Here is a 13,679-nt window from a genome sequence, read left to right on the forward strand (position 1 = left end):
ACACTAAAATAAAGGACTTGTCCGGGAATCTGCTCGTTTTTCTCGCTTCCCCTTCCCGTTTTCTCCTCATCTTGCTTAACCTCTGTCTTTCCCCCCTTCTTCTCCTATTTCTGCCCTTTACCAGCAGGAATACCGTCTCAATTGTCGATCTCAAGAGTCGACCGCTTCTTTCTGCCCATTGACCTGTGTTCAGCCCCTCAGCGCTGATCACTTTTCTCTGGCAAACCCGCTGACCTCACTCGCATCCACGTCTCGCGCGCGCTTCGAGTCGCCACACACCGAAACCTACAAACAAAACCAGAGTCGCACACCGTTCTCTGCTCCGAAACAAACCAAACTTGAACGATAATCTCGAAAGCGAAACCGTACGATTTACCTCTGTCAGCCTTCGAGAATAACGATGGAGGCTGCCCTGCGTCAATCCAAGGCCATGTGCCCCTTCTTGAAGTCGGCCTCGCCCGCCAAACTGCGCGCGCTGTCTACCTCGGCTCGTCCCCACGCCATTCAGGCGGCGCCCCAGACGACGGCCGTCTCTCCTTGCGGAGGAACAATGTCCAAGTTGCAGCTCCTCGCCCATCGCTGCCCCGTCATGGGCAAGGCTCTGACTGTCCAGTCTGCCCAGTACGGCCATGGACGCCCGGCCAAGATGGGAGGCTCTTCCTCGGTTGCTGGCATCCGCGCCTTGAGCACCAACTCCAAGCCCGGCCGCGCCAACATCCACACCAGCCGCAGCAAGGATGCCCGGGCTGTTGATGCTCCTTTGCTCAACAAAGGTATGGAGACCCTATTGTGAAGAGAAAAGGAAAGGAACCCTCCCCGCTGACCATTGTTTATGTAGCTCAAGCTCCTCCCAGTATCCCGGCTGCTCGTCAGAGCGCTGCTTCGACTGTTGGTATGGGCAATTCGGACGCCTCTAAGGCCAAGTTCAACTACGAGGCCTACTACAACGCCGAGCTGGAGAAGAAGCACAAGGACAAGTCTTACCGCTACTTCAACAACATTAACCGTCTCGCCAAGGAATTCCCCCGTGCCCATATGGCTGGAAAGGAGGAGAAGGTTACCGTCTGGTGCGCCAATGACTACCTCGGAATGGGCCGCAATTCCCACGTTCTGAAGTCGATGCACGAGACCCTGGACGAGTACGGCGCCGGTGCTGGTGGCACGAGAAACATCTCTGGACACAACAAGCACGCTGTCGAATTGGAGGGCACGATTGCCAAACTGCATGCCAAGGAGGCCGCGCTCGTCTTCAGCTCTTGCTATGTGGCCAACGATGCCACTCTGGCGACTCTGGGTAGCAAGATGCCCGAGTGTGTCATTCTGTCAGACAGTCTGAATCATGCGTCTATGATTCAGGGTATTCGTCATTCTGGAACGAAGAAGATTGTCTTCAAGCACAACGACGTTGCGGACCTCGAGGCCAAGTTGGCGTCGCTGCCGCTTCACATTCCCAAGCTGATTGCTTTCGAGTCCGTTTACAGCATGTGTGGATCGATTGGACCCATTGAGGAGATTTGCGACTTGGCCGAGAAGTACGGCGCCATCACGTTCCTCGACGAAGTCCATGCCGTCGGCATGTACGGCCCGCACGGCGCCGGTGTCGCGGAGCACTTGGACTTTGAAGCGCATCAGCAGGGCCGCCCCAAGGGCAGCATCATGGATCGCATTGACATCATCACTGGTACCCTCGGAAAGGCATACGGATGCGTTGGTGGTTATATTGCCGGGAGCGCCAAGCTCGTTGACATGATCCGCTCCCTCGCCCCCGGATTCATCTTCACCACGTCACTCCCGCCCGCGACGATGGCCGGCGCAAAGACGGCCATTGAGTACCAGATGGACTACGACGGCGACCGTCGCCTTCAGCAGCTCCACACCCGCGCGGTCAAGGAGGCCCTGAACGACCGCGACATCCCCGTCATCCCCAACCCCTCCCATATCATCCCCATCCTGGTTGGCAACGCCGAGCTCGCCAAGCAGGCTTCGGATATGTTGCTCCAGGACTACCAGATCTACGTGCAGTCCATCAACTACCCCACGGTTCCCGTCGGACAGGAGAGACTGCGCGTCACCCCTACCCCTGGCCACAAGAAGGAGTACCGCGATCAGCTTGTCCAGGCGCTCGACGAGATCTGGACCAAGCTCGGCATTAAGCGCACTTCTGAATGGGCTGCCGAGGGCGGCTTCATTGGCGTCGGAGAGGCTGACGCCGCTCCCGAGGAGCCCCTGTGGACTGACAACCAGCTTGGCATCGAGCAGGCTGCGAAGGAGATCAAGGCCGCGGGAAACATCAGCAACGGCTTCGTCGAGGCCCTGCTGGAGCGTGAGTCCAAGGCGACGACTGGTCAGGCCGTGAGCTCTGCCATTTGATACATTTCACGTTCTCCGAGGTTGTCTGGTTTTTCTCAATATGAGAAAAATCCAGCACCAACCATTTCGACGTTGATATCTGAAAGCAAAGGGGAGCTCATCGGGCCTAAACCACGTTCTTTGGAGCGATCAACAAGTTTTTTGTGTGATATGAAGACCCACGTCCCGTGGCCACAATTGTTCTCTTTCGATTTGAGATTGATGATTTCGTCTATATGATGGGATCTGACTCTCAGTGTTGGTCGCAATAACCAATAGTTTACAAAATATGAATGTCATTTATTGACAGATTTATTCATCAACCTCTACTTCTTTTGGTCAATACGTGATATAGTGAAGCTTGTGTTACTCCCTGCCAAGAGTCATCCGAAGTAGGCAATTAGCCGGCCGGGATACTTCATGCATGGCTGACATTTGGGAATCGCAAAGTCAATTTCTGCGAATGCGGTCTTCCCCGTCCCCGGGCTCGGCGAGGAAAGCACAGCCCGATGTAAACCCGGCACTTGCCCAGACGGGTCTCCGCGGTGCCCGCCCGCCCATCAGCTGGGGGTGAGATGAGATGGGATGGGACTGCCACGGTGAAGCATGAGGCGTGTGCCACATCTTATTAGTAGAGTCCAGTGCGACAACACCAAAAGCGGACTTTCCAAGACGTAGCTTGGCCCGCCCAGTGTCTGACTCAGCAGCTCCGACGGAGGCCGGCAACGCAGAATTGCTCCGTCTCCGTTCGAGAAAGCCTTCTTCATTGGTTGGGGGAAGGGGTAAGGGGTCCCCTAAGTCCCCGTCATTGCTAACTGGGGTGGTGTGTGTCTTGACTTACACGCAACTCAGGAGATCCGTCATGAATTAAGGCAGGCAATTCAAATGAGAAAAGGATTACGACGCGAATTGGAAAATGCTGCTAACAGAGGAGTGGTGTTTCATGTCTTGTGCTTTACTCTAGCTTGATCGTTGCTTGTTCTATTTTAGCTCACTACATCTTTTCTCGCCACTTATGAGTTCAAGTTAGAGAGGAGAGACAGAGAGAGAGAATAATTACCACGGCAAAATGGATACCGATCACAGGACCAAAGGCCCGCGAGCGTGTACGACCTGCGCCAAGGCTAAGGCGAGGTGTATCTCGGGCCCGGATGGAAGTAACAAATGCGAACGGTATTTTATCTCTGTCGTATTCGCGCGCATTGCGAGAACGAAACACTGACTGGGAGAAACAGGTGCCACAGGCTCCGCAAGCCGTGCGGTTCGCAGACCCCTGCGCCGCCCAGGGCGAAGAAGGAACCCAAGCCTACCAAAGTCTCTGAGCTGGAGAAGAGGCTGGATGAGTTGACGACGCAGTTGAGCGCGACGACGCAGCAGCCGCATCAGGGCGGTGTTGGTGTTGGTGGCAGGAGGAGCAGCGAGGTCGCGACGACCGTCGCCAACGGGACCGTCGTCGGGAGCGCAAACTCGCCGCTTCCGCCTAGCGGTAGCATCGCGCCGGCGTCGGCTAGGATACCGATCAACTGCGATCACCTTTTCCCGCCAGAGGAGGTCATCGTCGTCGGGGGCGAGGGGGGGTGGTCCGACACGTCGCCTGCGCCGAGTGCGTCTACGGCGGATGATCACCATACGGTCGGGAGCAGCCAAACCGACAACGGCGGCGCCTCGGGGATGGGGTCCACGTCTACAGCACCGAACGAGTCACCCTGGCCGCTGAACAACGAGCAGAGCAAAGTTCTTCAAGTATTTCTGGACGACATGCAGCCGCTGTACCCCTTTGTCATTGTACCCCCTCACATGAGCCCTACGCAGCTGGCCGCCGAGAGGCCGTTCCTGTGGAAGGGCATTATGATGACGGCGTGCCACTTAGACGCGACGAAGCAGGTTCTGCTAGGGGAAGAGCTGTTGCAGGATATCGTGCAGGCGGCGTTCATGAATCCCAAAAAGAGCCTGGACGTGCTGCAGGGGCTGCAGCTCCTGATTGCATGGTACCACTACAACATCAACAGTTACCAGCTCACCAACCTGCTGTTCCTGGCGCGGTCGATGTGCGTGAGTTTGGGTTTCAAGGATAGTCCCATGCAGCTGGCCGAGCGAGGCGGGAAGGGGACGGGGCTCTCTATTAGTTTCCAGAAGCCTGAGAGTGAGGCGAGGAAGGTGCAGACGCCGGAGCAGATTTCGGCGCAGTTGGAGCTGATGAGGGCTTTTGCTGGATGTTATTACCTCAACACACTGTGAGTAATTGCCTGACTATGTGAACGGGAGAGGGCTGACCACGGGGGGGGGGTGAAAGCGTCTTCACGACGAATAAGCGGCCAGACGCCTTTATGAACACGACGTACCTGGAGTCTTGCTGCCGACAGATTGAGGAGGCGGCGGAGTACCCCAGCGACGCGCTCCTGGTACACCTCTTCAAGATTCAGCAACTCGCGCAGACAATTTCTCTCACGCTCGGGACGGAGAGCACGAGCTTCCAGTCACTGCAGCTGCCCCTGACCATGGTCGTCCAGAGTTTCCAGCAGCAGCTCGACATCTTCAAGACGTCGCTGCCGGAGCATCTCAAAGACAATGGTATGTTAAGATAACCCCTTTAACATGTATGCGTTTGTGGATGGGATATCTAACAAAAAACACAGTCGGCCTCCTCGCGCACATCAGCATAGCGCAAGTCCTCCTCTACGAAATCGGCATCCCCGAAGCCCGGGGCCCGGCCTCCTTCATCTCCCTCACGGAACGCCTCGAGCTCCTCTGGGGCTGCTGCAGCGCCGCCAAACAGTTTCTCGAGATCCGCTTCCCGCGCAACCACCTCAGCTTGCAGCCGCGCTTCACCTGCCTCAGCTCATCGGATTTCCTGTACGTCTTCATCGTGTGCCTGAAGCTCATGACGCTCGACCAGGTGCCCGGGTGGGACCTGCCGCTGGTGCAGAAGCACCTCGACCTCGGCGGGGTTGTCGAGAGCCAGGTCGCGCACTTGGAGGTTTTTGTGGCGCATCGGAGTGGGAAGTTTAGGAGGGCGGCGGCGGATGCGGCTGCTGCGAGGGGGGAAGAAGAAGCGACTGGTCCAGCGACGGATGTGCCGGGCCCGAAGGTGGTTGATCCGTTCGTGAGGCTGACGGAGATGCTGCGGTATTTCAAGGATATCGTCAAGGGCGAGCTTTGCGGTCTCAAGTCGCAGCCGGCGATCCAGGAGCCGATTCAGTTGCCTGCCAACTTGTCGGACGGGACGCAGGCCATGATTCGGGATCTGGATGCGTCGTTTTGGACGGGCGTGCTTGGAGAGGATGCTGCTGGGACGTGGGATGTCGGGAGTATGTTCCCTTCCATGGATTGGACTGCCACCTAACGTTCGTTGGTCGGATTGTGCGCCCGGAGACGAGGTGCTTTGAGAGAATTTGTGTAACACTACCGCCAGCGGAGGACCGACCGGGACTGACGCATATGAATGTGATGATTTATGATATGGACAGGAGAGAGCTCTCACCTCGCCTTCTTGGGGTTTTGTTGGCACAGTACCAACGAACAGAGGAATATCAAGAGAAGGGTGTCTTTTCCAGGGACTATCTTTTACTACTACCGATCTGAAAAGGAGACAAGCAAGCGGGCTGCCCTCTACTTGGAGGCCAAGAAAAGAGGGGTTATTTGTTTTTGGAGTTTCCCATAAGGAGTTTAGCAGGTTCACCCAGGATTTCATGCATCTTGTAGTTTTATCTTTGTCACAAGCGAAAATCTCAATCCAAAGACTCTAAAGCTACCTAGTGTGCACAATACTGATGTACTGAAGAAGATTGCATAGGACAGTATTGATCAGTACTGTGTAACCACAGTTGTGTCTTCTAATGCGGTGAAACGAGCATTTCGATTCCACAATGTTTGCGAGTATATAAAAAATCGAACGGTCCCGTGAGTTCCTGTTAAGATTGATCTGAATCCAGGTGGCATCACGAGTGCCAATTCTTCTGCGATGAGCCAAACGGGTAGTTAATGTCGTCACCGACAACCCCACCACAACCCGCGTCCCGCAGCCATCGGCGCCATCGGAGAAGCGGCCGTTCCGTCCTCGGCCGCAAGTATCCGCATTTACACACTGAAAAAACCGGCGCCGATCCAAGTAACACAGTCATCCCACCTCCGATCCAATATTCCCTCACCCGGCGACAATCTGACATCTGGCTTTCCTTCTCTTCATCCCGTCCTCCCCTCACTCTCCCTTCTCTAGACTCAAGTATAATTAACCCAACCACGATGCCGAAACCAACAGTAGACTACTCCCTCTACCTCGTCACCGACTCCACCCCCGCCATCCTCGGCGACCGCGACCTGTCGGCCGTCGTCGCGGCCGCCGTCCGGGGCGGCGTCACCATCGTGCAGTACCGCGACAAGACGAGCGACACGGGCGAGCTCGTCGCCAATGCCAGGAAGCTGCACGCCGTCTGCCGCGAGGCGGGCGTGCCGCTGCTCATCAACGACCGGGTCGATGTCGCGCTCGCTGTTGGATGTGAGGGTGTGCATATCGGGCAGGATGATATGGGTGGGTATTTCTTTTCTTTCTTTCTCTCTTCTTCTTTTCTGCGTTTCTACCTCAAGAATGCGTTCTTCTTGAGCTGGTGACTCGTCCCGTTTCTCATGAATACGTCTCTTGTGCTGCTGGGGCGAGAATAGAATCTAAGAAAGGGGCATGGCTGACGTCCGACTAGAGCTCACTGCCGCAAGAAAGATCCTCGGCCCGGACGCCATCATCGGTGTCACGGCCAGCACCATCGAGGAGGCCCTCAAGGCCTGTGAGGATGGAGCAGACTACCTAGGCATCGGCACCGTCTTTGCCACACCAACGTACGTCTCTCATCCCTTCTCAGCCTTCCAACTCTATCAGTTCGGCACTCCATGTCTCGTCAACATAACCAACTCACTTCAAATCCCTGCTACCTCACTCACTAACACACCCCCCCAGCAAAGAAAACACAAAACACATCATCGGCACCGCAGGCCTCCGCACAATCCTCACCAAGCTCGCCGCTGCAGGCCACCTCCCCCGCGTAAAGACGGTCTGCATCGGCGGCCTCAACCCCTCCAACATCCAGCGCGTCCTCTACCAGTCCGCCAACCCCGACGCATCATCCCCCGCAAGCCTCGACGGCGTCGCCCTCGTCAGCGCCATCGTCGCCGCCAAGGACCCGGAATCCGCCTCCCGCAACCTCCTCGAGCTCGTGAAAACGAGCCCGTCGTACCGAAGCATCACCTCTTCCTCCTCCGGCTCCAGTTCCGATGCCTCTGCCTCCCCCGTCGACGTCGACAACCTCCTCGCCCAAATCCCCTCCGTAATCACCCGCGTAGCAACAACCTCCCCCCTCTCCCACAACATGACAAACCTCGTCGTCCAAAACTTCGCCGCAAACGTCGCCCTCGCTGTCGGTGCATCCCCCATCATGGCAAACTACGGCCAGGAAGCCCCCGACCTCGCGCGTCTAGGCGGCAGCCTCGTCGTGAACATGGGCACCGTCACCCCCGACGGCATCGCAAACTACCTCCTCGCCTTGTCCGCCTACAACGCCGCGCGCAGGCCCGTGGTGTTCGATCCCGTCGGCGCGGGCGCCACGTCGATCCGGAGGAACGCCGTCAAGACGATCCTGGCGGGCGGGTACCTGGATCTCATCAAGGGGAACGAGGGGGAGATTAAGACGGTGTGGGGTGAGGGGACGCTGGAGCAGCAAAAGGGGGTTGATTCGTCGTCTATTCTGGCCCCGGCGCAGAAAGCAAAGCTGGTGCGGGACCTCGCGAGGAGGGAGAGGAACGTGGTGCTCATGACGGGCAAGACGGATTACCTATCAGACGGCAAGCGCACGCTGGCCGTAGACAACGGGCACGAGCTGCTGGGCCAGATCACGGGCACGGGGTGCGTGTTGGGCACGACCGTCTCGGCTATGCTGGCGGCGTGGGCGGACGAGGATAAGTTGCTCGCTGTGCTGGCGGGGTTGCTGCACTTTGAGATTGCGGCTGAGCGGGCTGCTGTGCGGGCTGATGTACAGGGTCCGGGGACGTTTGTGCCGGCGTTTATTGATGAACTTGCGAGGGTGAGGAGGGTGACTGTCGAGGGGGATCTGACGTGGTTGCGAGGGGTCAAGGTCAAGGCTGTCGAAGTTGAGTGAGAGGGAAGTCCTCTCTCTTTCTCGATCTTCTCTCTCTTGGATCTGGGACGTAAATACAGAAAAGGCCAGAAATCTTTTGTAGATGTATACCTCCATAACGCAAAACTCATTTCTACCCAAAAAAAAGAAACCCCCATCTAAATCTTGGGCGCCAAAGCCTGCAAAACCTCTTTCGTATCCTTCCCCGTATCCTTGACCAACCCAACAACGCTCTTAAACTCGGGCCGCGCCGCATCCCCCATCATCTCATAAATCACGCTCTCGCTCGTCGTCACCGTGACCCCCTCCCCCCTCAACCTCGCCAGCGCGATCGGCACCTCCTCGCGGTTACAGCTACTCACCCCGTCCGCGAGCACATACACCTTATGCCCCTCAGCCAACAAATCCAGCGCCGTCTGCGTCACGCAGATATGCGACTCGATGCCCACGATCAACACCTCGTGCTTCCCCTTCCCCTCGAACTGCGCAGCAATCTCGGGTACCCACATGCTGAACTTGGTCTTATCCACGGACGGGCGCACGAGGTCCGATTCTTGGAGGAAGGGCGCGAGCTCGGTGACGGTGTCGCCTAGGCGGGCGCGGTTCTGGGTCGTGGTGTAGACTGGGATCTTGAGTGTGTCTGCGGCGCGGAGGAGCTTGGAGGTTGTCTTTACGACCTTGTCGAATTCGAAGATTGCGTTGCGGAACTTGTCTTGGAGGTCGCAGACGCTGGTACAACATCATGTTTGTAAGCAAGCCATCCGTATTGTAACGACAGTGTGGAAGCATTCAGGGGGGCCATCAAACGCACAAAATGACCGGCCTTTGCAGGCGGCGAGTCGCGGGGTCAGACATGCTCGCGGTCGTCAGGAAGCGGGGTCGGAATAGGAGTCCGGACGGTCGAGGTTGTGCTAATTGAGTGAAAGGTAGATGTATCCGGAGAGTTCTTGCAATCGACATGTCCCGCGGGAAGGGAGGAGAGGAAATCAGACCATCAATAGAATCAAAGGAGAAAAAAAAGGTCACCAAGGTCAGTCATTCCGTGACTCGGAGCTTAGAGACTCGGCACGTCACACTCGGCCTTGGAGCAGTGCGGGGAACCGGCGCATCCAAGTGGGGTAAGTTAGTGCCGGACCGGGCCTCTCTGGACACTGCAGACTGAGAGGTGCATTGAAGAATTCATGTACGTGACCTCGCAGAGACCCTGGGCTGCCCATGACGGACCGCAACCAACAATTCAAACGCAAGGTACCTGCAGTACAGAAATAGCAATCATCTCCTGGCTGGTTGGGTGGCTGCAGGTTGGAAATCAGCAGAGCCGGCATCACCTCTGATATATCACTTTCTGGGCTTTGGCCCACAGAGGTGGACCAAAAGAAGATCCTCAATGCAGCTAACGTTGTGGGCGTCCTAGTTGCCGATCTGGGTTGGGCGTGGCTACCTGGGGAAATATTGGACGCTCTTTGAACTCATAGATTTTTGTTTATTGGTTTCCGCTGGGCGGAGTTTTCTAGCCATAGTGCCATGAAAGCCATACGTCATGGCAGACTACATGGCTACCTACTAGTTGGCCTTGCTTGCGTTGTTTTGAAGCCTGCCATCTCACCGCTTCATGCTGGAGGGAGTCGTCTTGTAAAAGCAAAGAAAAAGAAGATTACTGCTCTGGCCATGTTCGACCACCTTCGCGTCCAGTGCCACCGGGGCTTTGCGCTCTCTCCGCTCCGATCACTCCGCCGTAGCCGTGGGCTTCGCCTTACCAGCCGGATTCATCCAAGAGAAAGCTGAGGCACCGCCGATAGGGTTCGCCGACCGCGGCAAAGCTGGGCCCGCATTCTTCGCCTCACGCGGGGCCTTGGCTTCCGTTGTACTGTTGACCGTGGTGCTGCTGACTGACCTCTTGGGTTCCCAGCGAACGCTGGTCGGCGGGTTGCTCTCTGCCGCCACACTAACCTGACTCTTGCGTCGATGCTCTCCGCTGGTTCTGGGTGCTGGTGGCGGCTCGTAAGCAGCTCCAGTTCTGGCAGACGATGATGAACCCGATTTCAGGGGCTTCAACACCTTCATATTCCGGCTTCCCCGCCCGGCGGGCTGATATCCGCTTAGCGGGCCGTTGGCGTCCCGTTGCCCGTTCTCCGCGCCGTTTGCTGAAGTGCCCTGCCGCCATGAGCCCCATATGCCGCCCGCAGACTCGCGCCGGTTTCCCTCGCCGCTGGTCGAGCTGTTGTGCGCCGTAGGGTACTCTCTTGCCCCCGATTCGGACCCGCTGGTAGTATCCTTGCCATGCCGTTCACTCTCCCCGCCACTTTCAGACAGGTTGCTTGCTCCAATCGACTTGTTGGGTACAGAGTGATCCAAGGGCGAAAGAGGCCCCTGCGACTCGGCATCCTCATGCTGTGTGCTGGGCAGGCTGCTTTCCAATGCACTTTGCATTGTTGGGGCATGAGGTCGGGGGTCTCCGGACACAAAAGGCGCCGCGTTGGCATTGAGTCGGGGCTTTTCGGGGATGAAGTTGATTGTGCTTATATGCTTGAAAGCAGCCTCGTCCTCTGGGCGCACAAAAGGAACAGACAACTTCTCGCGCTCGCTACCATAAAGACACATGCGGTTTTGGGAGAGGAGAATATCGGCTTGGTGGGCTCTGAGGGTGTCGCTGCCAATAAAAATCTGAATGCCCCTCTTCGGTTCCATGCCTTCAGACTGCTCCATGCCGGACACCTCAAAGGATGCGAGGAGGCAGGGCATTGAATGCCCAGGGCTCGATGATCGGCTGCTGCGTTCGGAAACAGTAGCTTCTACCAGGTATACTGGAAGTCGAACTTTGTACGTGCCATCCATATCGTGTTGAATCTCATCCAACAGATCGAGATCTTTGAGGACAGAGTAGTCGACCACGGATTTCTGGGAGCCCGTGCAAAGATCAGCATACAACACCGTATCGTGGGCGAAGCTCGTTGTAAGCCAACATCGGATGATGGTTGGTACGGAGCCCAGAAAAAAGAGGCCTGGTGGAGGCTCCGGCATGTCTATCGGAGAGTCGTCTTCATGACTGCTGACCATGAAGTTGGTGTCCAAGCCCAAACTGCTCGCCCTCCCAGATGCCACAGAGTGAAATGAGTGAACAGAGTGGCCGGCAGAGCTATGGCGTCCATCCGATTTGTGGGACAAGGACCGCTCCATCATCAATCCGCTGGACGGTCGGGGAGGTCCGAATTCTCCAGAGTGGCGATTACTCTGACTAGACCAGTCGGCTGCTCCCCGCAATGCACTCTCGTCGAATCGTACGCTGTTGGCTCGAGAGGCAGCACCCCGACGAGTAGGCTCCTCCTCCGCAGGTCCTAGGTGAAGGGAGCTCAGCAGGTGCTGGCCTTGCTCGTCGAAATCATCAAACATGTCGTTGGGTGAGAGGTGAGTCGGCCCTGGAGAGTGGGACGTCAGCAAAAAAGCAACCACACCCGCAGGAGATCTAACATTACCTTGCTGAGGGGTTCCGGCAAGGACGCCAGGGAAAGGATTCTGCTGCCACACGGACTTGAGGCTCGCATCTTGTTCCTGGCGCCTTTCGAGCCTTATTAGTCTCTCGCCCTGATTACTCTGAACCAGTTGGATTTGCTTCAAATCCATTTGGATGTTGAAGAGATCGTCGCGGGTGATGGGGAACCGATGATCCATTCCCGAAAGCAGTTGTGTGGAACTCAGTATAGTGCTCGGACCAAATAGGAATCAAAGTACGTTGGGACGTAGGTCCGAAGAGTGTGTGAGCGAAGGACAACGGCAAGCGAGTGTCTTGAGATCAAGTGGTGATCGATTTGGAGCGCCAGTTGGTGGGTATCGATAAAGCCGTTGGAAGTAAGGATCGTTCGGGAAGGTTGTTGACGCCCGTGGGTTTATTGTCGAATACAGGCGCGTTCGAATGACGGGTCGAGGAAGGCTATGGGCTCTTCCGACCTCGATCCCTACGATATCAGTTCACGAGGTCCTCCTCCCCCGCCACATCGCACGGTGAGACCAACTAGGTCGTCAACGGCAGAAGGGGCAGCAGGCACAGGTTTGTATTCGTTTCGTATCGCGGTAGCTTTCTTCTTTCAAAGTCCAGTCGAGTTGTTCGACTGCGGCAGCTAGTATTCGGTGGTGATATTATGCTAGTTTTGCACGATGGTCTACAGAGGCGGCTATGCCCCAGGGACGATGGCTTTGGGAAGGTTGTGTATTTGGTCGAATATTCTCGACGCCGAAATTGAGGCAAGTTATGAGTTTGGTGACACGGATATCGGCCGTAGATGGTGTGTATATGATACGTGGGTGCGAAAGACTCTTGGTGCGATCGCAGAAGGGTGTGATGTCGTCACGGTAGAAGCGCTAGAGACGATGCTGAATGGTAGATGCTTCGGTTTGATTGAAGACTCGCAGAGGACTCGATTGATCAGAATGGATCGTGTCGGCTGTTTCGATGTAACGGTATACGTCCAGGTAGAAAGGGTCTTTGGAAGAAGCAGGACACAGATTGTTTCGCAGAGAAAGGTGAAGAAAGAAGGGTGTTGGACAGGACGGGGGGTTAGACAAACGGAGCCCGCCTGGTTAATTTGGACCGGCACGTTGAATTAGTGAAGCGGGCAGGACACGAGCAGAGACGGACGGGCGTGGATGGAGGTGAAGTGAACGGGCAGCAACGGGAGTGGACCAGCCAACGAAAGAGGTGTGGTCCCGGGGGTTTGGCGCATGGGTGAGAGAGTATCGCAAAGGTTCTCCCAACTTATCGTTGCCAGGAAGCTGCACACTTCAGGTGGGTACGTCGGTGGATGAGAGCACTGAAAGAGGAGGGTCCGGCTGATGATTTGTGGACTGGCATGACTGGGAACGCTGGACCCAGCCTCGGACAACCTGGTGGTGTACTTAAGAGGTACATAAGTGAGCTGCCTGCCGAATACATCAGCGACGACCAAGGTGCCTACGTAGTATGTAGTACTTCCAGTACGTAACTGTGGCCGTCTTCCCGTGGGAAGTGCAATTCGGTGCAGCGCACCTCACCTCAGTGCCTGTAAAGTCTAGTCGTCGCCCTCCCGCCCATTCACCCGCTGGAACTCGCAACAGGGTAACGGGTGTGACGCCGTAGGAGGTTCTGATTGGGGCCCCCCCAACCCCCATGCCAGGGACGTGCTGAAGACTTTCAGCGTTACCTCATTCCTCCCGCCATTTCCAGTTCACCTACGG

General features: G+C 56.5%; 5 protein-coding genes across 5 annotated transcripts; 3 read left to right on the forward strand and 2 right to left on the reverse strand.

Moving 5' to 3' along the window:
- Positions 1–400: 400 nt before the first annotated feature.
- On the forward strand, positions 401–2,370 carry CTAM01_05962 (5-aminolevulinate synthase; the record flags this gene model as incomplete). The annotated part of the gene is made up of 2 exons (XM_060521992.1): positions 401–773; positions 839–2,370. The coding sequence occupies 2 exons, from the start codon at positions 401–403 to the stop codon at positions 2,368–2,370; spliced, it is 1,905 nt and encodes a 634-aa protein (XP_060383182.1).
- A 1,048-nt stretch (positions 2,371–3,418) lies between these two features.
- CTAM01_05963 (uncharacterized protein) lies at positions 3,419–5,692 on the forward strand (the record flags this gene model as incomplete). The annotated part of the gene is made up of 4 exons (XM_060521993.1): positions 3,419–3,522; positions 3,585–4,583; positions 4,643–4,920; positions 4,986–5,692. 4 exons carry the CDS (start codon positions 3,419–3,421, stop codon positions 5,690–5,692), a joined length of 2,088 nt encoding a protein of 695 aa, XP_060383183.1.
- An 899-nt stretch (positions 5,693–6,591) lies between these two features.
- CTAM01_05964 (hydroxyethylthiazole kinase) lies at positions 6,592–8,492 on the forward strand (the record flags this gene model as incomplete). The annotated part of the gene is made up of 3 exons (XM_060521994.1): positions 6,592–6,877; positions 7,044–7,179; positions 7,298–8,492. The coding sequence occupies 3 exons, from the start codon at positions 6,592–6,594 to the stop codon at positions 8,490–8,492; spliced, it is 1,617 nt and encodes a 538-aa protein (XP_060383184.1).
- Positions 8,493–8,629: 137 nt separating this feature from the next.
- Positions 8,630–9,431, reverse strand: CTAM01_05965 (isochorismatase; the record flags this gene model as incomplete). The annotated part of the gene is made up of 2 exons (XM_060521995.1): positions 8,630–9,200; positions 9,283–9,431. 2 exons carry the CDS (start codon positions 9,429–9,431, stop codon positions 8,630–8,632), a joined length of 720 nt encoding a protein of 239 aa, XP_060383185.1.
- Positions 9,432–10,196: 765 nt separating this feature from the next.
- CTAM01_05966 (uncharacterized protein) lies at positions 10,197–12,140 on the reverse strand (the record flags this gene model as incomplete). The annotated part of the gene is made up of 2 exons (XM_060521996.1): positions 10,197–11,887; positions 11,945–12,140. 2 exons carry the CDS (start codon positions 12,138–12,140, stop codon positions 10,197–10,199), a joined length of 1,887 nt encoding a protein of 628 aa, XP_060383186.1.
- Between the last annotated feature and the right edge of the window lie 1,539 nt (positions 12,141–13,679).

The sequence above is a fragment of the Colletotrichum tamarilloi genome (genome assembly GCF_030869305.1).
Source record: "Colletotrichum tamarilloi strain Tom-12 chromosome Unknown Scaffold_16.1, whole genome shotgun sequence".
Lineage (NCBI taxonomy): Eukaryota > Fungi > Ascomycota > Sordariomycetes > Glomerellales > Glomerellaceae > Colletotrichum > Colletotrichum tamarilloi.